This window comes from Momordica charantia (assembly GCF_013281855.1).
Source record: "Momordica charantia cultivar OHB3-1 chromosome 10 unlocalized genomic scaffold, Mcharantia_2.0 BLBB01000010.1, whole genome shotgun sequence".
Lineage (NCBI taxonomy): Eukaryota > Viridiplantae > Streptophyta > Magnoliopsida > Cucurbitales > Cucurbitaceae > Momordica > Momordica charantia.
Genome location: NW_028275158.1, coordinates 2317594 through 2342429, shown reverse-complemented (window position 1 = coordinate 2342429; position 24836 = coordinate 2317594). Strand labels below are relative to the sequence as shown.

Below are 24836 nucleotides of genomic sequence, written 5' to 3'. Positions count from 1 at the left end.
TTAAAAGGATCACGTGTCCAAAATTGTGGGTCGGATTGGTTCAATTTAATAAAAATATAGCACTAAATATGTGTTGTTGTGGTTGTTTTTTTTTTTTTTTTGGAAGTGGGTATAATTTTGACAATAAATTCTAAAATGGAAAGAAATCCCAACAAAGATGGATAAGAATCAAAGCATTAGGAGACAAAGGCAAGTGAGTAAAGTGGAGGTCCTTTTCATCAATTTTCCCAAAACATTTCACACTTAAGACCCTAACCAAAAAAGTTATTCTTTCCTTTGTTTACTTGAAATGACCCCAACCAATACAATTATTTCTATTAAATAGCTCAAACAAATATAATTCTAAAAAAAAAAATCAAACAAATGGAACGATTGAGAACTCACTTATACTAACAATGTGCTAGTCTTACGAAAATAAAAAAATCAAATCCGCACATCATCATTCTTTTAATGTTTAGTGACAGTAGCAACTCGATTGAAAAAAAAGATTAATGCCTAAAAAATATCCAATGCAATTAAAATTTTATAGAAAGTAGATGAAAATGGAAAGTGACACCGTGACTAAATTATACATTTAGTATTATTTTTAATATGTATATTTATTGAAAACCATATCCAAAACAATCTAATATGATTTTGTCCCCTAAACATTCACATGCATACAAAGGGACATTTCTTGTAATCAAGAAAAAGTTATAAAATACATGTCTTTCAAATGATATGCACAAACAAAATTCAACTAAAAATAAAACAAAATGAGATTGGAGTTCGGTATAAATGTTCTATTCAAATTCAAATTTGAATAGTAAAAATATTTTTACAATGTCACGAGATTTTATATGATATGTCCACCAAAATTAAATGGTAATAAATCACTCAGTTCGAGCATAGTTCAAGTAATAAGACACATTAATATCATTTAAAAAGTTGATGGTTTGATCATCCACTACCTCACAATCGTTAAACCCGAAAGTTTTTTGAATCTCAGGTTTGATAACTTTTTTTTATTATAAATTATATTGGTCAATGATTCAATTATATCTATGCCACAATCCAACTGAATAAAGTAGAGTATTATGACTAATTTTATTTCCATAAAATGATCAAATTCCACTCAAGTTTATATCAAAACACCACCTCATCATTTTTACCATCCACATTAATCTTTTCGAAATTCATGCACCTTCCAACCAAGCTAGTCATTTTCTAAAATTAAATCTCAATATCGATCCAAATAGATGCTCCATTATCAATTTCATCATTGTATTATCTTTCCATTATTATTAAGACAAGAAAATACTCCACAATTTAGCGATATATTTTTCACTTCAAACTTAAGTCTACATAGTTTGATAATTAAGATGGTATTTATATACTCAGCATTCAACTATCTAATCTTAAATGTACTAAAAAAAATAAACACTCATCCTCCTCTCGTAGAATCTCTTTCACATCCTTTAAATCTAGCAAAATATTATATAGTTTAAATCACATGTAAGGTAGACAAAAGGGAAAAAAAAGAACAACAAAAGGACAAAAATGAGTAACATGCTTATAAACCTAATAATTTTCGTCCCTAACAACTCACAACTTCTTAGTTGACAATTAACGTTGAGCTATATTCGCTTTAACAAAGTTTAAAAGTGTTTTAATAGATATGAAAATTTTTAAAAAAATTGTCTAGAGTAAATAGTTTTTAAATAGAAAGTTGTGATCAAATTTGTAATTTGAGAGCATGAAATAAGATTTAAGCAAATTTAGAAAAATCATCGTAATATTTTAAATTAGTGGATCAATTTTCAAAAAAGAGGAAAAGGAGGTGGACGAATGGCAGAGCGACACGTGGGAGCTGCGCATGAGAGTTGATGTGGATTCCCCTGTATCGGAGAAGCGGGCGAAAGGAAACCGCAGCCTCCAATTTTCACTCTCTTCTCCGTCGCAAATCAATCACCAGACCACTGACTTCGTTCAATCCGCTCTGCTTTTCTTCTGATTCTTACACCCGAAAGCCAAAATCTTTGCCCCTCTGATCCCTCGATTTGCTTGGTCCTTGTCTTTCTTACGACCCCCCCACTTGCTTTCTCTCTGCCATCTTCATAATGGAGAGCTTTGCCCTCCAATCCCTCTCCACTACCTCCTCCTTTTCTCCCATTTCTCGCATTTCTCTCCTCCGCCGCCCACGACCCATTTCCCATTCTCAATCCTTTTCCTTCCCAATCTCCCCCAATTTCTCCCCCTCCACTTCCAAACCCATTTCCCATTTCCCCCTTTTCACCTCTCAATCTTCCCTTTTCAATTCGCTCCCCAAATCGCATCGATACCACCCAATGCGGACCACTGCCCAATCCTCTCAATCCCCCGACATTCAGTCCCCAACCCCACCTCCCCGCCGAGGCGCCAAGCCCATCCCCTTCCTCATCTCCATCGCTGTTGGCCTCATTGTTCGCTTTGCCGTCCCCAAACCCGTCGATGTTTCGCTTCAAGCCTGGCAGCTGCTCTCCATCTTCTTGTCCACGATTGCCGGGCTTGTTCTGAGCCCCTTGCCGGTCGGTGCGTGGGCGTTTCTTGGCCTCACTGTTACTGTTGTCACTAAGACTCTGACGTTTGCTGCTGCGTTTAATGCCTTCACCAGCGAGGTGATTTGGTTGATTGTCATTTCCTTCTTTTTCGCTCGTGGGTTTGTCAAAACTGGATTGGGGGATAGAATCGCGACGTATTTTGTTAAGTGGATGGGGAAGAGTACGCTTGGGTTGTCTTATGGTCTCACGATTAGTGAGGCGTTGATCGCCCCTGCAATGCCGAGCACCACCGCCAGAGCCGGTGGTGTGTTTTTGCCCATTATTAAGTCGTTGTCGCTCGCTGCTGACAGTAAACCCAACGACCCATCGTCTAAAAAGATCGGTGCTTATCTTGTTCTGTCTCAATTTCAGGTTCCTTTGCTACTTTTGCATGCTCTATTATCAGCTGTATTTTCCATTGTCTTTCTGGATTTGTGTTTCTACTGCCAATAAGCTTTGCCATGCCAAATCTTTGTCTGCTGATTGTTGAGGTTTTGAGCGACTGGCTGCTTTATGCGTTTGTTATATTTATGGATTTTATGTGATTGGATATTGGCAAGGCATAGCGTAACACTTTGATTTTTTGAGAGGAATAAAACTTCGGAGATGGCTTACTTTAACACCTCAACATGGTGTTCTCTTTTTGCTCTGTTTTGTTATTAATACCAACTGGAGAGCCTTTCTTCTACTTTTCTTTCATATCATTAATTAAAAGTTTAGTTTCTTGTCAAGAGAAAATAAAAAGGTGGGCATAGAACTTTTATCAGGGAAATTTAGGAGCCTCTCAAACTTAAAATTTTCATCTGATTCAATATCCATTTTAGTTGCTGATTCTGCTCTACACTAATTCTAGTTCTATTGCAGAAAAAAGTATGAAATCCCATTAAAGCTTGTACTTTTAGCTACTCATTCGGGAATGAGAAGAAATTTCTATCGCTTCAATTTATCCAATCATTCTTCTGGTATGTGTGGAGTGAAGGAATAGAAGACTTTTCAACAACAAAGATACATTAACTTTTTAGAAACTCTCACTTTTGTTTCCCTCACATGGTTTTGATGCTATACTCCTTTCGACAACTATGGTTGTAAACACTCTTTTAGCCAATTGGATGGCTTTTTTGTTATCTCCATTGGCTTGGGGCTTGTGTTCTGGTTCCTTTGATTATGTATTGATTTGATGTATGATGACATATGCTGCTATCAGGTTGTATCTATGACAATGAACGATTGTTAACTATTATCAGTTTGTATAAGTTGAATTTTGCATGTAAATATTCGTTAGTGGCATCTCAAGATACCGTTGGTAACTCGGTACTGCCTTCTTATCTGCTGGTGACAGTGTGCTGGTAACTCTAGTGCCCTCTTCCTTACTGCTGCTGCTCAAAACTTGTTATGCCTGAAATTGGCTGAAGAACTTGGTGTACAAATATCTAGCCCATGGCTTACTTGGGCCAAGTTTGCTAGTGTCCCAGCAATTGTAGGTCTCTTGGTAACTCCAGCAATCTTATACAAGCTTTTTCCTCCCGAAACCAAAAACACGCCAGACGCCCCGGCCATGGCTACAAGAAAGTTGGCAGCCATGGGTCCCGTCACAAAAAATGAATGGGTCATGGTTGGTACTATGCTTATTGCAGTCTCTTTATGGATTGCTGGGTATGTAACATTAATATTTTTGCTTGATCATATGCATCGTTTTCTCTGGTCGTAGACATATTGATATGGTATGGAAATGGTATTTTCGTTGCTTGATCACTGACCTGCCCCTCTTCTACTGCTTGAAACCATTTTCTCATGATATTCTTGATTTCATTATACCAGTTAAAGCATTGGCACTACCTTAGGGGCACAAACCTTTTAGTCTGAAAATTTATGAACTGTTGTCAGCAGTAGAAGCGGCTGCAGATGCACATTAATTTTTATTTCTTACTTGTCATCTGTTACTTATGTTAATCATATGGTCGAATGGTTTTCGTTTCATCCTCTGGTTCCGAACTAAGCATCTTTTGTTTACTTTCAGAGAGGCCCTCAAAATACCAAGCGTTGTGGCTGCAATGATTGGTTTATCAATACTCCTTACCCTCGGAGTCCTTGATTGGGATGACTGCTTAGCCGAAAAGTCGGCTTGGGATACCTTAGCTTGGTTTGCTGTCCTCGTGGGCATGGCGGGCCAATTGACGAGTCTCGGTCTTGTTGGTTGGATGTCCAATTCTGTGGCCCATTTGCTGAAGTCTCTCTCCCTCAGCTGGCCTGCAGCATTTGCCATTCTTCAAGCATCTTACTTCTTGGTTCACTACCTCTTCGCCAGCCAAACTGGTCACGTTGGAGCTTTGTACTCGGCATTCCTTGCAATGCACTTGGCTGCCAAGGTACCCGGTTTGTTGGCTGCTCTGGCCTTAGCTTACAACACGAACCTCTTCGGCGCTCTGACCCATTACAGTAGTGGCCAAGCTGCTGTATACTATGGAGGTATGGCCTTCTAATTCTAACAGACATAGGAATCACAAACATGCCCATCTTCTTTGAATTCAGACAATGACCCCCTTGAGCCTGACATAAACCAATTGTTTGTGTGTGTTTCTTTGTCGCAACAGCGGGTTATGTCGAGCTACCGGACGTGTTCAAGATGGGATTCGTGATGGCACTCGTAAACGCTACTATCTGGAGCGTGGTTGGGGGTATTTGGTGGAAGATTCTGGGTCTATATTGAACATGAAATCTTGAATCAAATGGGTTATTATTTATGTGTTGTACATGCCCTGTCTTTGGGCACCATCGAGAGTTCAATTTTTATGTAGCCAATTTGTTTGTTCTCTTTCTCTCTACTGATGGGTGGGCATTGGTTAGGACTTTGATTAAATTTTGCCTTTGTCTAACCATTGCAAATCAAATGGTGCAAGGGAAATTGGTTGGTTATGAATGAGATTCATAATTTGGTGAAAAACCAATCTGAAACTCTGGCCTTCTTAATCTCTGAGTTCTTCATTTCTGTATTTCTGTTCTCGACTCATCGTTGTCTTCTTCTTTTGCCACGGAGGAACTTTGCACTCTTCAATGTTGTTCGGGGTGAAAATTAGTTGGATTGGTTGAAGTGACAATATTTAGTTTCCCTCTCGGTGTAGTACTAACTTTCAACTAGTTAAAGTCAAATATGACCATATCTCAATAGGTTAAAGTATGTATATTGTTAAGTTGGAGATTTATGAACACTAAACTAAACGGTTTTATTAAAAAAATTCAAAAAGATAAACTTCTTAAAAAATTATCATTACATCCTTCTGTCAAAATTACAAAAATTTCCTTTTAAGAACATTTTTAAAAAAATTCATATTGGTTTTTTAAATTATTAATAACAAAACAATTATTAAATGGGATTTTGTCTTTAACCTTTGGAAGCAATTTTCTTTACGTGAGAATGAAGTTTTGAACTTCAGAAAAGGAGCAATATGTCTAAAAAAAAAGAATTATTAACAATGATGAACTTGATTTTTCTTTTTTCTAAAACAGAAAAGTAGAAACCAAATATATTCTAATTTTTCTAAAACAATAATAATAAAAAAAATCGGATCATTGGGCCTGGAATGTCCGACCCGGCCCATTGGAGCGATGAGTTGGGTAAGTCGGTTCTATATAAACCCAAGAGAAATCGGGAGGGGGGTTTCGTTTCGCAGTGTATTTCTCCTTTTCCCGATCAAACAAAGCCCTAAAATTATCTGATTTTCTAATTTCGCTGCACAGACGAAGGAAGGAAAGTTCGCCATTCGAATTCGCCACTAGATTCAGGTCAGTTCATTTCTCTATCCTTCAATTTCTTCATTTCGCATCTCTTAAGTTTCTACAATTTTCTTACTGAAATCCTCATAGTCTATCCGCGAAACACTCGCCGAATCGATTTCTGGGGCTCTGGATTCAGACGCAAGTCATGGATTTAGAGATAGCCAAAACCCAGGAGGAGCGGAGGAAGATGGAGCAGCAGTTGGCTTCTCTCAGCTCAGTCACCTTCGATACTGATCTTTATGGCAGCAATGATAAGGCGGGTTATGTGACTTCCATCCCGGTTAACGAGGATGATGAGAACCTCGAATCCTTGGACAACGAGGTTGCTCGGAAGTTGGCATCGTATACGGCCCCCAAGTCTCTGTTGAAGGAGATGCCCAGAGGCAGCGAAGAAGATGATGATATGGGGTTTAAGAAACCCCAGAGGATTATTGATAGAGAGGATGATTATAGGAAACGGAGGTTGAATAGGGTGATATCACCTGAGAGGCACGATGCATTTGCTGCGGGTGAGAAGACGCCTGACCCGTCTGTGAGGACGTATGCGGAGGTTATGAGAGAGGAGGCGTTAAAGAGGGAGAAGGAGGAGACGTTAAGGGCTATAGCCAAGAAGAAGGAGGAAGAGGAGGCTGCTAAGGCGTCTGGTGAGAGGCCAAAGGAGTCGGCTGCAGCAGCTGCAGCACCCCAGAAGAGGAGGAATAGGTGGGATCAATCGCAGGACGAAGGTGGAGCAAAAAAAGCAAAGACCTCGGATTGGGATTTGCCTGATACAACACCTGGAAGGTGGGATGCCACACCAGGCAGAGTGGGGGATGCCACACCTGGTGTGGGGAGAAGGAATAGGTGGGATGAGACTCCGACTCCAGGGAGGTTGGCTGATTTGGACGCAACTCCAGCTGGTGGTGTTACGCCTGGTGCAACCCCAGCTGGAATGACTTGGGATGCAACTCCCAAACTTCCTGGGATGGCTACGCCAACTCCAAAAAGGCAGAGATCACGTTGGGATGAGACCCCAGCAACAATGGGAAGTGCAACTCCAATGCCTGGAGCTACCCCTGCTGCTGCTTTTACTCCCGGTGTGACTCCTGTTGGAGGAGTAGAGCTGGCTACCCCCACACCTGGGGCTATCAATTTGCGTGGCCCAATGACCCCTGAGCAGTATAACTTGATGAGGTGGGAGAGAGATATTGAGGAGAGAAACCGACCATTGACTGATGAAGAACTTGATGCCATGTTTCCACAAGAGGGATATAAGATTCTGGACCCTCCTGCTTCATATGTGCCTATTCGAACACCTGCAAGGAAGCTGCTTGCCACGCCAACTCCAATGGGAACTCCTCTTTATGCCATCCCAGAGGAGAATCGGGGGCAGCAGTTTGATGTTCCGAAGGAAGCACCTGGTGGCTTGCCGTTCATGAAGCCAGAGGATTACCAATACTTTGGGGCACTGTTGAATGAGGAAGACGAGGAGGAATTGTCTCCAGAAGAGCAGAAAGAGCGGAAGATTATGAAGCTCTTGCTCAAGGTAAAGAATGGAACGCCCCCTCAGAGGAAAACAGCTTTAAGGCAGCTTACTGATAAAGCTCGTGAGTTTGGTGCAGGCCCATTGTTCAACCGCATTCTGCCACTCCTTATGCAGCCTACTTTGGAGGACCAGGAGAGGCATCTTTTGGTTAAGGTTATTGACAGAGTCCTTTATAAATTGGATGAATTGGTTCGTCCCTATGTGCACAAAATTCTTGTTGTGATTGAGCCATTGTTGATTGATGAAGATTACTATGCACGTGTAGAAGGTAGAGAAATTATATCCAATCTTAGTAAGGCTGCTGGTTTGGCTACTATGATTGCTGCTATGCGTCCAGATATTGACAACATCGATGAGTATGTTAGAAATACAACTGCCAGGGCTTTTAGTGTTGTTGCTTCTGCACTTGGAATTCCTGCCCTTCTTCCATTTTTGAAAGCTGTGTGTCAGAGTAAAAAATCATGGCAAGCACGTCATACTGGAATTAAGATTGTTCAGCAGATTGCTATTCTTATTGGTTGTGCTGTTTTACCGCATCTTAGGTCTCTTGTTGAAATTATTGAACACGGTCTCAATGACGAGAACCAAAAGGTGAGGACAATTACTGCTCTGTCTCTAGCTGCACTTGCTGAGGCTGCAGCTCCATATGGTATTGAAAGCTTCGACTCCGTTTTGAAACCACTGTGGAAGGGTATTAGGTCGCACCGTGGTAAGGTGTTAGCAGCTTTCCTTAAGGCAATTGGTTTTATTATTCCTTTGATGGATGCGCTGTATGCCTGCTACTATACAAAGGAAGTGATGTACATTCTGATTCGAGAGTTTCAATCACCTGATGAAGAAATGAAGAAAATTGTTCTCAAAGTGGTCAAGCAGTGTGTGAGCACTGAGGGAGTAGAGGCTGATTATATTCGTAATGATATTCTTCCAGAATTCTTTAGGAACTTTTGGGTTCGAAGAATGGCTTTAGATCGTAGAAATTACAAGCAACTTGTGGACACAACTGTTGAGATAGCAAACAAAGTCGGTGTTGCTGATATTGTAGGTAGAGTTGTTGAAGATCTTAAGGATGAAAGTGAACCTTATAGAAGAATGGTTATGGAAACGATAGAGAAAGTTGTTGCGAACTTGGGTGCATCTGATATTGATGCTCGATTAGAAGAGTTGTTGATTGATGGGATTCTTTATGCCTTCCAAGAGCAGACCAGCGATGATGCTAATGTGATGCTTAATGGGTTCGGTGCAGTTGTCAACTCTCTTGGGCAAAGAGTAAAACCGTATCTTCCCCAGATTTGTGGTACCATAAAGTGGAGACTGAATAACAAGAGTGCAAAAGTGAGGCAGCAAGCAGCTGATCTTATTTCAAGGATTGCCGTTGTCATGAAGCAGTGCCAAGAGGAACAACTCATGGGCCATCTTGGCGTTGTCTTGTATGAGTATTTGGGAGAAGAATACCCTGAAGTTCTGGGTTCCATTTTGGGAGCTCTCAAGGCTATTGTGAATGTTATCGGTATGACAAAGATGACCCCTCCTATCAAGGATCTGCTTCCCAGATTAACACCAATTTTGAAGAACAGACATGAGAAAGTGCAGGAGAACTGCATTGATCTTGTTGGTCGTATTGCTGATCGTGGTGCTGAATTTGTTCCTGCAAGAGAGTGGATGAGGATCTGCTTTGAGTTGCTTGAGATGCTCAAAGCACACAAGAAGGGTATCCGGCGTGCCACGGTTAACACTTTCGGGTATATTGCTAAGGCCATTGGGCCACAAGATGTTTTGGCAACTTTATTGAACAATCTAAAAGTACAGGAACGTCAGAATCGTGTTTGCACCACCGTCGCAATTGCAATAGTCGCAGAAACATGTTCACCTTTTACAGTTCTGCCTGCCCTAATGAACGAGTATCGTGTGCCAGAGCTCAACGTGCAAAATGGTGTGTTGAAGTCTCTCTCCTTTCTTTTCGAGTATATAGGCGAAATGGGAAAGGACTATATCTATGCAGTGACGCCATTGCTCGAGGATGCTCTGATGGACCGAGATCTTGTCCACCGACAAACCGCAGCGTCTGCTGTGAAGCACATGGCTCTAGGGGTGGCCGGTTTAGGTTGTGAAGATGCCTTAGTCCACTTGCTGAACTATGTATGGCCGAACATATTCGAAACATCCCCGCACGTCATAAACGCAGTGATGGAAGCCATCGAAGGAATGAGGGTGGCATTGGGCGCAGCCGTTGTGCTCAACTACTGCCTGCAGGGGCTTTTCCACCCGGCTCGGAAAGTTCGAGAAGTATACTGGAAAATCTATAACTCGCTGTACATTGGTTCCCAGGATGCTCTTGTTTCAGCTTATCCAGCATTAGAAGATGGAGAAAACAATGTGTACAACCGACCGGAACTGGTGATGTTTGTGTGAAGTGAAGTGCATTAATTTTTGATGGGGCGAGTATGTATTGAATTAGTTTGTATCGTTTTGGGTTCTTAGCTCTTCACAGAAGGATTTCCATTAGTAAGTATGGCCCATTGGCCTTAGCATGTGATATTAATATCCTTTGCTGCTTATTCTAACTACTAAACCAAAGAAAGGGTTTTTTGCTAATGGGATCCTTTATTAGCATTATAATGTACTTTTTTCAGTTAAGTTGACCCGTTTTGTTCAACAAAATGATTAAGCTCGTGTAGCGATAAAAATTGTTAATCTAGGAAGTCAAAATGTATTGTAATGTTCTTTTTCGATTAAGTTCATTTTGGTATTTGTACTTTTAAAATATCCGATTTAGTTTATATTTTCAATTTTGGTTCATGGTAGTTTTTATATTTTTAAAATATTTGTTTTGGTTGAGGTAATTTTAAAAAATGACTATTTTAGTATGTTTATTTTTATTTTTATCTGATTTTTTTATCATAATTTTAGTCAATGAACAAATCTTGAACGATTAAAATAATAAATATTTAAATCTTAATAAGTTGTACGTGTTAAAACCTTATTTCACATGACACAAGATCTATCTTTTTATTTTATTTTATTTTATTTTTTTTAGAAAAGCAAATATTTAGTCTTTAAACTTTTATAGTAATGTTTGATAAATCTTTAAAATTTTAAAACTTGCATTATAATCATTCTCATTAATGGAGAAATGATAGTTGAACAAAATTGAATATTACGATAATATTAAAGAAATTGGTACATTCTCTACAAGTGATCAAGAGTTATTGGGGATGGCGCAAATCTTATTTAAATTAAGATATGAAATACTTTTAATTAATAACTTCATAATATTATTTTGTTATTATATTTTAGCGATGGAAAAAACATAATAGATACACTATTCAGCCCAAAAAAACAAAAACAAAAATACATATTTCATATTAAAAAAGAAGTAAAAGTCTTAATATCAAATTAATATGTCAATAAATTTTACCACAAAAAAGAAATAATATGTTAATTTAAAAATAAATAGCATGGAATTGATTGGATCAGGACTATTAGCTTATTTTGCAGTTATTGATAAAAGAAAGGGTTTTCTAAATTAAAAATAAAAAGTAAAATGTTTTTTTTTTAATTTTAAAAAAGGGGAAATGGAAAATGCCTAAAATATACGAGCCGGTTTGAACCCGAAGTTACTGTAACTCCCTTTGAGAGAGAGGGAGAGAGAGAGAGAGAGAGAGAGAGAGAGAGAGACGGGGGAAGGGGCGGAGGGGCGGAGGAGAAGTCATGGAGCACGAAGACATCGACATGATTGGCTCGGAGAGCAACGATGCCGTCGTCAGTTTCTCTCTTCTCTTTCAAATGGATTCTCATTCACCATCTTCTTCTTTTTAGGGCTATAAACCCTAATTAATCTCTTTTGTTCTGGTTCTGTATCTCATTTCCGCCTCCTAATCGGGTTTCAGGAGCTAGACGACATGAAGAAACGGTTGAAAGAGATGGAAGATGAAGCTGCTGCCCTACGTGAGATGCAGGCCAAGGTCGAGAAGGAAATGAGTTCTGTACAAGGTTTGTTTCTGCTCTTCCTCGCTTTTCCAAATGCCTTTTCTGCTTTTCTACAATGTGCTGGAGATTTTCCGTCCTCAAGGAGGGATTTTTGTTCGTTGTGTCACTGTCATACGATTATCTTACTTGGATCTTCTTTGGTAAATACTGTGTCAGTAAGGCGAATTTTGGGCTGGAATTGGTTTTTTTTTCTTTTTTAAAAAATTCTAAAGGTCAACTTTTGATTGCATACAATCTGAAAATCTTATGGAAGCATGTATTTGCATTTGGATCTTATGAAAAGACATGAAGCTTGCATTGGGATTACATATTGGAGAAATACATTTTTACTGGGAAACTGGTTTTTAAACTGTTCACTATTTAGAGATGATCCATTCTCGTCTTGATCCTCAATGGAAGTTCTTATAGCATTTTTTGGAGCCTTTGATAAATTAAGAGAAGAAGTTGGCTACTGTACTGCTTTTGTTCTTTGAAAAAAAAAAATACCAACGTCGGAATTGGCATCAGAATCGTTGTTGCGCCAATTGAATTTGTTTTAGTTATGAAGACTATTTTCACTTGAATACATACTCATTCTTGAGAAGTTCCATCATGCCTTTCCTCGTTAACTGTTTCACCACTTTTCGTACTACCAGATCCAGCAAGTGCTGCTGCAAGTCAAGCAAATAGGGAGGAAGTGGATGCACGGTCAGTGTTTGTAGGCAATGTAAGTTCTTTTTTTCCATGACTACTATTATTTGCCTTTTTCATATTAATCCATTTTCTTGCTTTTGCCACTCATACTTATCAGTTACCTGAACTTTTAATGGGTGAAAGGATTCTCTTTGTTCATGTTAAATTCTGGAATATCATCAGCTTAGCTCACCTAAGGAAGACTGTATATTTCCATTTAATGACAAGCTAACTGATTCTCATTTATTTGCAATATATGGAATTTTAGGGCGTCTTTTTTCTTCGCTGGGTGTAGCTAGTTGGTATAGAGGCTGAATTTCAGTCTTCATTCTTCCTTTGGTAAAATAAAGTCTTGTGCACTTCATTTTCAATGTGTGATTAGAATGAAGCCATCAATTTATCAACTATAATAGCTTATGGAAGGAAACACCTTTTCCCCCATTTCTTAGTTGCATGAAATACTTCAACATTATGTATTTACTGTTTGCACGACCTCTTATTTTTACTAGATTTGTTGTTTCTAACATTTTAAGTTATTTATAAAGGGAAACTTCGAGTTGCTTCTTTTCTGCTTCCTTTTATAACAATCATCAGTACTTCTAAGTTCTATAGTTACTATGAGTGCCTTTATATGAAGAATGGGTCAATCTTATTGAAGTATTTGACAATTTTTTATATTTTAAAATGGAATGGAGGTATATTGGCTAGAGAAGCCACTTACAGAAGAACTATCTTCTTCGTTTAACATTAGAAAGAGCATTTTGAGCATCATTTCCTTTGAGGCTTCATTTATTTGCTTCTTGACGTGGCTGGAACCGGCTGACTTTCAATCGTTTGGTTTCATTCCCAATATGGTCATTAAGGTTTATTAAATTTCAGTAAGCCATGAGTTCCTTCTGGTACATTTCATTCTTGTCATTGGAAGAGCTAGGAACATGCTTTCCAGTTTGAGGGTGTTGAAGTGTTGGTTGCTTTGCCAGTAGTACTATTTAAAAGATGTTAGGCAGGATCATTGTTTTATTATCTATAATTCTGCCCTTTAAGAGCTTTGAAATCTATAATTACTTATGTCTCATGGAATATTTTCTAGGGATTATTGCCATAAATTCAATTCAATTCAGATGGTTTCTTCTAAAATTTTATGAATGACCCGTTTCTTCACTGTGCTTGAAATTTTAGCATATGTTGGTGTTTCTAGCCTGATTTGACTCCTGTGTTTGACTGCAATTACAGGTTAGGGTTACTTCATCAGGTTTTCTGATTACCTATTGCTGAAGTCGGAAATTCTCTGATATATTATAAAGATAGCTATCTAGTATTTAAAAAAAAAAAAAAAAAAGGTTTCTTGTCCCAAGAAAGAATATATAAAAAATATGATGTATTGAAGGGTAAGGTGTAAAAATTTTTAAGAGGGTAAAAAGTTAGTTTTGAAAAGAGTGTCTGGGAGAAAAATGTTGAGATGAGTTTACGTGAAGAGAAAATATACCTAAATGTCTCGTAGCTCGTGCCTTGTTGGCTAAGTGGGTGGGCTGAGATTCAGTCAAACTTACATGTCTCAAGTTTGAGGCTATGTGGGTAATGAGGAGTTGGAAAAAAAGAAAGAAGATAAAATAAACTCACTAGCGTAGAAAGGGGTATGTTTGACTATGGATAAAGTCAGCAGAAGTTTTACTGGTTTGCTTGATTGGGCTGGAATGATGGAAAGGGCTTGACAAGTTTTGGAGGGAAGTAGTGTGCATTCACAACTAATGAGGACTAGCCGTGGCGCTGAGGTATGTTATTGTCTTATGTTGAAGCTGGCATTGGTGGACCACCGTTCGAGGATTGTTTAAGTGATTTATAATCTATGGTGAGGGACCTCCAAATATTCTTTGTTATCCTGTCCTCCTCCCTTAATCCGTCAAGGAAAGGAAATAAATGTAATTAGGGAAGCTTTTTTATGTTTCTACTTTCGGGCAAAATTCATTTTTTACCCTTGCACTTAGCTCACTCAATTTTAATTTAAAAATTTTTAGTTTCATCAAATTGAACTCTGAGCTTGAATAAGTTATAAAATTAATACCCTCCTTACTATTAACTATTGAGTTAGAAAATTATTTTAAAACTAACTTATAAATAGTTCAAACCCAACCAATAAAACAACCCAACAAAATACAGCTTGAAAAGCTCTGAAACCAACTACAAAAACATCTATGCCCAACAATAAACAAGTACACAAGAATAGTCTGACTAGTAACAAGAGTCCACACTTAACCACGAATCTTAAAAAACTAAAAATAGTGACCAACTAACACAGGAGTTTTAACTATTCAAGTTCAGGTGTGTGATTGGATGAAACTGAAATTTTAAGATTAAATTTGACTCTTTGAGTGAAATACCTGGATAAATATACTTTTTTTTTTAGAAATAAAATATTTTTGCCGTTCTATAGATTATGTACATGAGAATGAGTTCCTTGGATGGTTTCTGTTTACTTGGCTATTACATATTCATTCCTGTGTGAAGAACACACATCCTGTTATAATCATGGGTCAACACAATTTTAGACGTCTAGGATTTTACTGGAGAACCATTCTGGAGAAATTAGAGTTGCTTGGTCGTCGCTCGTCTGCTTATGAATGGGTGTCTATTTGGAAATAGAAAGGGGATAATTATAATGAATGATTGAGGCCCATCCTTTTTCTATTTCTTATTTTTTATTTTTCAGGTATACAGAGTTGGTGGTGTATTTGATGTTACTATGATTAGCATGCATCTCAGTTAGCTGAGAGATTGTGTAGAACTTGTGGCAACTGACTTGCTGCTTATAATTCAAGTCATAACTTAATTTCGTAAAGAAAAAAATTTGGCCACCCAGTAAGATGATGTGCCTCATTTTTTGATTAAAAGATAATGGTGAGATCCACTTTTTTATTTTATATAAATATAATATATATAAAGTATTAGGAATTGACTATGTTTATTTTACTAGTGTATAGCTGAGTTTTGTTCATTTGGAAATCTAAGTTGACCCGTTTAGCTTTAGTTGTACTTTTAGTTCTGATTTTTCGTGGTATGACATAAGTGTTTTGAGCTTCAATTGGAACAGGTTGACTACTCATGTACCCCAGAAGAAGTACAGCAACATTTCCAGTCATGTGGAACTGTAAACAGAATCACCATTCGCACTGATAAGTTTGGGCAACCAAAGGGTTATGCTTATGTTGAATTCCTTGAGCCCGAAGCTGTTCAAGAGGCTCTCCTTCTGAATGAATCAGAACTACATGGTCGACAGCTGAAGGTTAACATGTTTTGATTTATTATTTGATTGGTGTGTTTATGGTTATTCTACTGATTTTTCATCCACTTCTTTTGGTCAAAAATTGAAGTTTTGAGTATGTTGTAGGTAACTGCGAAGAGGACAAACATACCTGGGATGAAGCAGTATCGTCCACGCCGATCCAATCCATTTATGGGTGCTCGATCCAGGAGCCCATATGTCGCTCCTTATTTCTTCTCACCATATGGATACGGGTACGATTATTGAGTACAAAATTCCCCATGCTAACCACTTGAATGTTTCGCTCTCTTCCTAGACATTTAGCATAGTTCTATCTGTTGCAGGAAAGTCCCGAGGTTCAGAATGCCAACGCGTTATGGCCCCTACTATTGAATGTTAATTTTGTTAGGGGCAATGTTGAATTAGTGATATTATCACACTTGAATGACTGCTTGCCCTTCTCTTTATTTATGATGGAAATTGATGTTTGGTATAATTTTAAGAGATCTTTTCTGTTTATTAAAAGAAACGGAGTGTGAGGAAGCACGATGCAGGTTCAATCACTTTAACAAAGTGAAAAAAGGAGGGAAAAAAAAAATTTGTCAAAGCTCTGCTATCACTGTGTAAAGGAAAAGGCTCCTCTGGACTTGCTGCAGGTAAGTTTTCAAGATCTTTGTAATTGTGCATTGAGTTTGAAGCTAAAGATGGAACACAATACTCGTATCGAACTAAACGATTTTATATATTTATTGCTTGCTTCTTTTATTCAATTCTGTGCCAAGATTTTGTCTGGGTTTGTTTCCCCCATCTGCTAGTTCTGTCAGTTGTAAAAGTTCTGGTTTGAAGAACAAGAGTCCATGGATGCACCAAACTATTACTTGTTTCTGATCGGTTAGTGTAATTAATAATTACCTTTACTTCCATTTAGCCTATATCAAATCAATTTGTTAGACATTACTGTCTGGTCTTAATTTGCCTTCCTTTGTTGGTGTTTGGATTCAATCCTCTCATTTGTAATGTAATAATATTGTTTTTTTTTTTTTAATTTGGTTTGTCATGGAGTGGTAGAAAAAAATAACTCTCTTTTCAAATGGGAAAAACTCGTGGTTTGGCCCAAATGAGCTTTCATTTTCGGAACCTGTCTCATTCTTGTGTATTTTAGGCCCTATTTTAATGCTAGCAACTGACTTTTTAGTTTGGTTAAAGTTTTAATTTTTCTTCTCACTTTTATTTTTGGTTCGGTTTCGAATATTTGGTCTTCAAATTTTCACTTCGTATGTCGGTCTTTTAAACTTTAAACTGCAACGCTCAAAATCTAGACATTAATAATTTAGTTTTTCCTTCTAAATTTTTGCAACAATTACAAGTTTTCTGCATTAGATTTTAAATGAAATTTATAATGTTAAAGAACTTGACCATTACATATTATAACATTGTAGGAGATTTAGTGTAGACTGTGTTTGAACCAACTTAACTTTTAATCTACCATCTTATGTTAAAATTTGGATTTAGTGCATATGATGAACATAAAGTTCCTAATCTGTTATAATCTTGCATTTCACTTTATGATAAATTTTGAATATGAATCTTGACGAAAATTGAATTATAATGAAGTTTTAAGAAATGAGATTAAATAATAAAGGAAAGAGTTCAAACATTAAAATCAGGTCTTAATAATTATATTGAAATATCTACCATCTACCTCTAATGTTAAAGTCGTCTTCGACGAAATATATTAATAAATAAAAAATGATGAATATGGTAAGTAATTGTTATCTCTACACAATCTCGATCGTCAACGAATACCATTATCGAAATCCAATGATTAACAAACTTCTAGAAAGAAACAAACTTCTAGAAAGAAAGTATATATATAATTACCTTTTTCAAACTCAAAGGAAACTATACATAAAAGTCAATTTTATATTTTATTTAATTTTTTTTATCATTAATAAGGATTATGACCGTCAAAGTGAGCATAATTGAATAATAAGTATTATGACCATTAAAGGTTACACTACTCACCACATTTAAAATCCGAGAAACAATTATTGCAATTGATAGATAAACTAATAAAATAGTTTGTCTATACAAATATGAAAAATATGAACAAAAAAATTTTAATAAAAGTTTTGTAGGATGAGGATTTAAACTAAATTTTTTTTATATCGTAAATAAAAAAGCGTTACATTAAAAAAAAAGCAGAATCTACAGTTGTTAAAATATAAAACAACAAAATATTAAGGCATACTCTACATTTGAGAAAAGAATTTCAACTAAAAAAAAAAGTTCTAATCTACTTGTCGTTAACGATATTACCTTATGTTCAAGCCAACATCTTTCATTTACATATCCATTTGATCATATTATACATTTAATGTACTATTTAATCATCATTTGAAGGGTCCTCTCATTGTTTTGTAAACTCTTTAAAATTTCATTTCATCCATTGATAATAATCTAATGAGTCAATTGATACAATTCAATATTACAAAATATGTAAAGACAAAACTTTAGTAAAGCTAATAATACTTATTAAATTTCCAAAACTTTACCAACAAATATTGAAAAGAAAATAAAATCCATTGGCCACATGTTTGTTCTTCAAAAGGTGTGAGCCCACGAAATTCAAAAAACAATGATTCTCATATCTTCTTTATCCCATTTTTTCTTCTCCCTCCTAAATTCCTTCACCTCTATTCCCATCATTACCTTTACTTTATTCCCATTACCAAACACTCACAAATTCTCCACTTTGGAAAAATAAAATAAAAATACCACCTAATAATTACTGCTCCTTTATCTTGCTTTTAATTTCTTTTCTTTTCTTTTTTTTTTTTTACTTTTCATTTAACTAAAAAGTTTACATTATTTATATTCTTTTTCCTCCACGCTTCAAATGAAAAATTTACACGTCACCCTAAACGACAACGTTTCATCCCTCCACCCGACCGTACGGCAAGCAAACCCATTTTCGTGGATTATATTTGTGCTTCATATATTATATATATATCTACAGGGAAAAAAACAGGACACGTCTGCCCTGCCACGTACCGCTCCGTCTGCCACGTCACACCAGCGTCTTACACGTAGAGGACTGCGGGTCCCACATCGCCGGAAGGAGAAACTTCCGTCCGTTCACGCCGTGGGCATTGAAGCTCGCTCCGGTGACCTTGTCCACCAGAGCCTGACCCGGGTACCCGGGGTAGGCTCCGGACCCGAACAGCCCGGTGCAGGCCGAAACCGCTTCCAGCGGCGCCGTCGCCGGGCCCTGAAAGTACCCGTCGTTGAAGGGGTTCGTCACGGTTCCGGCCAGAACCGTCGCCAAATTGATGATCATACCGTCGATTCCGACGTCGCCGTTGGGGGCGATCAACGGCGGCGTCTGCGGGCCGTAAATCGGCTGGTGAAAGGGCCAGGCGCAGTACCCGGGGCACTGATCTTCGGAGTTTCCGACCCAAACGAAAGCGGTTCGGGCCCTGCTCCTCCCCACCGGAATCGACCCGTGAGTCCCGCAACGGCTCCGGCAGAACCCATCGACGGCAACATCCTTCGCAGTCAGAACCACGTTAACAGAGTTCAATTGATTGGCCTTCCTCGCCAGAGCCCTGAGATGCAGGTCCTTCAGATTCTTCCCCAAAGTATAAGTCTCGTGCAGAATCTGCTTCCCGACGACGAGATTCGACGATCCGCCCTTGTATTTCTCCGTCGTCTTCCACCAGAGCGCCGCCGAAGGCGCCGGAGCTCGGTAGTAGCTCAGAGATTGAACGAAATCGACGATTACAGAGCGCTGAGAAGGAGTAAATTGGCCGTACCAGATCAAATTAACGGTGATATTTCCTTTGAGAAGAGTTCCCTTGTGGTACTCCAGTACCAGCGGCTGTTGCTCGACGAGCGCCGCCAGCTTCCGACCGAGAAGCTGCTCGGCGGCGGCGGAGGAAGAGCAGAAGAGGAAAAACAGAGCGAAACAGAGAGGGGCAAGATGGTAAATAGAGGCCATGAGTGAGGGGCAAAGTTGGAAAAGGAAAAATGATTTTCGTATTTTGGTTTAAAGGGAGAAGAAATTGGTGGTGGTATTTATAGTGGGCTTCTTTTGAGGTGTTTGGATATGAACAAAGGAGACAGCTGTATGAGGAACACATGCGTCACCATCAATGCGACACGTGGAGGGAGGGGATTGGACTGTGAGTATAGTCAAAAGAAGTTGCCAGGCTGTGAGGGGGAGGAGTATGTGGGACGCGTGACTCTCAAACGCCTAAGGATTCGCGTGGCCGAATCCGACGTGGCGTCGGACGTGGTGGTGAAGGGTGATACCACCCCCTCACTCTCGCGCCCTCTTCTTATATTCTTCGTTTCCTTTACATTTTCTTTTTCTTTTTCAAATGTTTTTGGTGTGTTCAAAAAAGAAATTTACTAAATATATATTATTTTTTAGTAGCAAAAGAACTTTTAGAAATGGATAAATAACAACAAACTAATTGTTTAGAATTTTAGGCCTTTTATTCTTTTAGAACTTTTTACCTTATTTATACACTAAAAGTTGAGTTGTAGCTATGTATATACATCTTCATCAACTAAAACTTAAGGATTGAACTAATAACCCATACACTTGTGGAGGAGAGATCATGAGCCACATGGGCTAATCTCAGTGGTCAAGATTTACGACCAGCTCCCAAGTTGGCATAGTGAACTTAGCACCTTGCAAACAAATCATACTCGATCTCGAGCTCATTAGGAATGAGTTATAACGTCACGCGATTCTATCTACAGTACAGAAGTAATAGACCAACTTAAGAAACAGTTCTATAGTTGACGGGATGGGTAACTACCCACTCATCCATATTAATACATCATTGTTCTACCCAATTAAGTATGTAATTTTGTTTGAAGTTAAACTGCCCAGTTCGAACTTAGACTAACTTGAGCTTTAGAGTGTTCTTCTTATTTTTGCAGATCTTTCTCTCTCCGGCTCGAGCTTCCATAGCTTGTCCGAGTGCGACTCTCGTTGATTCCCGACACGTGACAAAAATCAGCATTAACAATACTAAACACTGATTATATTTGATTGAGTTAACGAAGGTTAAAGAAAATATATTTAGAGACCAAAATTAGGTTATCATTCCCTTTAAATTATAGATTTAATATAAATGAGTCCTCTAAAACTTTTTAGGATTCATAAAAACTTAAAAAACAAATGGAATTTTTTTAATGATCTTAACTTTTAAAATATCTATTCCAGTTCATGAATTTAGAAAATAACAACATTTTAGTTATTGAATTTTTAAATATAATCGATTTAATCATCTCAATCATTGTTCTAATTTTCCTGCATAGTCTTGGTCACCTTATGTTTGGCTCAGCCCACGAACGTAACTTCAATATATAAAAGTTAATATATCAGATTGTTAGAAGGAAATAAATTTTCAAAAAAATTCAGAAACAAAAATAAAATAATTTTAAAATCGCTGGATAATTATAATGTTTTTGGTTTGGATAACTCTGACTATTAGAAAGATTGAAATTCAAATTTTAAAAATATAAACATGAGAGTAGGTGAAATAGGTACAAAAACCTTGATCCTCACTTCTCTGTAAGATTTTAAATGTTGATATCGATGAAATGTCAATATCTCAATTTCATGGAAATATCGATGAAAATATAAATAAAATGTAGATATTAATAGATATTTTTGTAAAAAATAGAAAAATTAAAAATCGTAAAAAATATTTAAATTAACAAATAAACATCATTTGAAAATGAATTAAAAATAATTAATATTAATATTATATATTAATAATAATTTGTTGATATTTTTCGTATTTTATTTTTTTACTCTCGCGAATATGGCGATTCACCTTTCGATATTGATGTCCAAACATGGATGTACGATTAAAATATGGACGGATATTTAAAATCATTATAATTAAAAAAAAGTGCTTTAAAGTAAAAAAGCGGGGACCGGGTGTCCCCTGAAAAGGGCAAAGAGCAGGAGGGGTAGCGTATAAGGGAGAACCAAGGCCAGGGCACCAGTCCCATAATTGGATGACGTCACGAATGGTAGAGAGAGAAAGCGAGATAATAGAAAAAAATAAAAATAAAAAAGGGTAGAGAGAGAAACTAAATATTAAAATTTAGATTGAAATTGAGGGCACAAAAATCGAGAGAGGCTTTGTTTTTGGTGGTGCTACGTACACTGCCACTGCCACTGAAACGATGGATTACTTTGATTAATTTTAAGTCACGCGTGAACCCCACTTTTTTTTTCTTTTTTTTTTTATTTATATAAATTACATTTATTATCGTTTTTCTTTCCATAAAATATTATTTTTGGTCATATATTTTACTCCGATCTATTTTGGTCTCTATACTTATTTATTTTGGTCAATCATGTCTATATTTTAAAAATCATTGGATATAAAGTCATTGTTACGTTTTGAAGAAATATTTTAAATATAATGTCGTATTGAAACTGTAATAAAAAAAAATGAAATTAAAAAATTAAAATAGTCACCTTGTGAAAATACAGACTAGAATAAATATTTTGAAAGTACATATAAAAATAAATCAAACTTTAGAGCTGAGGGATTAAAATGAAGATATTACAGGGACCAAAATAAACTAAAATTACAAAATGAATCAAAACCGAAGGCGTTGGGACGGACGAAACTAGTATTTGAACTTTTTGTCTTTACTTTTTATTGGTCTTACCCTACCCGTAAAAGGTGTAGAACTTTATCCTCTCCTCCACGGGACCCTACACCTCTGAGTCTTGGCTCCTTCTACTACTCTACCTATTACCTATATTTATAAAATGTGTGTATTAAATATCGATATATAAAAAATAAAATGACCAAAATAGACTTTTGCATATTAGAGAGAATAAAATGAAAAATATATGAATTAAAATGAATGTTTTGTAAGGACATCAAAGTTAGTATTTAAACCTATATTATATTCAAAATGATAGTTTTTAGTTAAAAAATACGTGAGAGAGGAAATTCAAATTCTTATTCCTTTCTTATAAACCAATTCAATAGAGAGATATGCCCATATTAACCATTGACATGAAAGATTAATTATTATTTTAAATTATACATTTAGTTTGGATAAACGATGTGATTAGACCACGAGACTTGGTGGAAATGTGGTAAAATATTTGATTTATTTATTTCATTCAACTATACAGCTTAGTGAAAATGTTACATAGGAAAATGTGTGGTGACATTAATCGAATTATTAAAATGAGGAATTTAAATTTGTATAATGGTGGGAATGGGAGTGGATGGGGTTGGTGGGGGCTAGTGTAGAGTGTGGGAGGGTCCACCGGCATTAAAATGGAGGCGCAATGTCGGCCGTCCGGTCGAAGCCATCGAAAGTGGATGGGCGGCTCCCATTCCCCCAAAAAACACGCAACTTTCCGCGTTCCCAACCATAGTGGGGGCGGTGCCGACCGACTCTGTGAGTGCCCGCACGTGAATATTCCCTTCGCATCCTCGTTTCTTGGGACTCCCTAATTACATAATAATTCTAAAACCAAATGTTAAATTATAGTCTTTGGTTTTTTGAGTTTAAAAAACCAAAGTTCAATATTTATTGTTATAATTAATTAAGAATTATTTAGGGAGTAAGGACAAATTTTAATGGATTAGAGGAAATGTTAGTATAAACTTTTTTAAAATTCAAAATTATAGGTAATGTACAACAAAAAAAGAAGATGAGTCGATTTTAGGTGGTAAACCAACCTTAAAATGAATATTTTCATTATTGACTAAATATTTTGGTTCTTATTATTATTTTACTACCTAATATCAATATTCATAAGTAGCTCTTGATGTTTACCTATTCTATTACTACTATTTTTCTATTGACCATAAATTTTAATAAATCAATTAACATAATCAACTAAATAAATAATATAAACTTGTTTCTTGGTAGAGACAATTTGTGAAAATATTCGTTCAAATTAGAAAATAAAATTAAAAAATTTAAAATCATGAAAATCAAAATAATCAAACTCAAACTATTAAATTTATGAATTCAAATATACATGGACGATGATACAACCATTCATCCCAAGAAAGATGATAAATATTAAATACATTATCTACTAAGAAATATTTGAATTAGTCGGATTGATTATTATTCCTTCTAAAAGAACTGGAAAAATTATAAAATCGTATATAGCGAGGAATAAAAACTGTAATTAAAAAAATAGAATAGAAGGAAAAAGAAAAAGGTGAAAAATGAGTTTTACTTTTACCGTCGGCGTCGGGGTGGGAGAGAGAAAGCAAACAGTAAAAAAAAACGGGGTCAAAAAGGGAAATTTGGTGGGGCCCACTGGATAGGACTGACAAGATGGAAAAAAGGTAAATACAGTGAACACGTGGAAATCGAGATTTTACGGCTTCCAATGACCCCACCCTTCCACTTTACTCACCATTCCCATTATCTACTCTACAAAATTACTTTATTATTCTAGGTTTGAAGGCGAACTTGGTAGCCGTTTACGTGCGAGTAACTTCGCGTCTGCAACCAAAGAATTCGACGGAGAATCAACTCATCTAATAAATTTCTAACACTCAAATTAGTGATCGAAGTAAGGAATAGGAAAAGATATCTTTAGAGTTTAGTGACAAACTTTTTACTTGATGAAGGTGAGGATCCTTCTCTTTTATAGGTTTGTATAGCGAACCAAAAAGAACAACTGTTGGAGCGATAGGAGTGCGTTGGGTTGTACGACATCTGACGAGAGTGTACGCCCTCGAAAATCACTCGGTGGCCCCTTAACTTGCAAGTTTGAAATATGTCGCCTGCAGCTGTCCGGTCGCAGTGCTTCCCATATCGTAGGAGGTGAGGCGCACAATCCTACCATCGAAGTATATGGTGTGTGACCACCTATGGTCCTGCGCCTCACATATGGTGACGTGTGTCTCGATTTTACCGTCAACATTATCTATTAGTAGGCTTTTAATATTTCAGTTTACAAAAGTTTCATTTTTATTTTGTTAAATTATACTTTTAATTTCAATACTATAACTTTACTTTAATTTCGAGTTTGTCC

General features: G+C 36.9%; 4 protein-coding genes across 5 annotated transcripts; 3 read left to right on the top strand and 1 right to left on the bottom strand.

The window, feature by feature from the left end:
- The first annotated feature begins 1901 nt into the window (after positions 1-1901).
- On the top strand, positions 1902-5510 carry DIT2.1 (dicarboxylate transport 2.1). Its single transcript, XM_022285370.2, has 4 exons — positions 1902-2930; positions 3898-4211; positions 4576-5024; positions 5150-5510. The coding sequence occupies exons 1-4, from the start codon at positions 2100-2102 to the stop codon at positions 5263-5265; spliced, it is 1710 nt and encodes a 569-aa protein (XP_022141062.1). The 5' UTR covers positions 1902-2099; the 3' UTR covers positions 5266-5510.
- Positions 5511-6215: 705 nt separating this feature from the next.
- Positions 6216-10491, top strand: LOC111011453 (splicing factor). Its single transcript, XM_022285204.2, has 2 exons — positions 6216-6338; positions 6420-10491. The coding sequence occupies exon 2, from the start codon at positions 6478-6480 to the stop codon at positions 10264-10266; it is 3789 nt and encodes a 1262-aa protein (XP_022140896.1). The 5' UTR covers positions 6216-6338; positions 6420-6477; the 3' UTR covers positions 10267-10491.
- A 989-nt stretch (positions 10492-11480) lies between these two features.
- Positions 11481-16732, top strand: LOC111011513 (polyadenylate-binding protein 2). 2 transcript variants are annotated; one of them, XM_022285305.2, is made up of 6 exons: positions 11481-11616; positions 11745-11847; positions 12480-12550; positions 15605-15796; positions 15902-16029; positions 16302-16732. In XM_022285305.2, the coding sequence occupies exons 1-6, from the start codon at positions 11566-11568 to the stop codon at positions 16312-16314; spliced, it is 558 nt and encodes a 185-aa protein (XP_022140997.1). In that variant the 5' UTR covers positions 11481-11565; the 3' UTR covers positions 16315-16732. The 2 variants fall into 2 exon arrangements, with proteins under 2 accessions (XP_022140997.1, XP_022140995.1); XM_022285303.2 differs by having other exon boundaries at positions 16120-16732.
- A 1555-nt stretch (positions 16733-18287) lies between these two features.
- On the bottom strand, positions 18288-19841 carry EXL2 (EXORDIUM like 2). Its single transcript, XM_088119011.1, has one exon. The coding sequence runs from the start codon at positions 19773-19775 to the stop codon at positions 18846-18848; it is 930 nt and encodes a 309-aa protein (XP_087975137.1). The 5' UTR covers positions 19776-19841; the 3' UTR covers positions 18288-18845.
- Positions 19842-24836: the final 4995 nt, after the last annotated feature.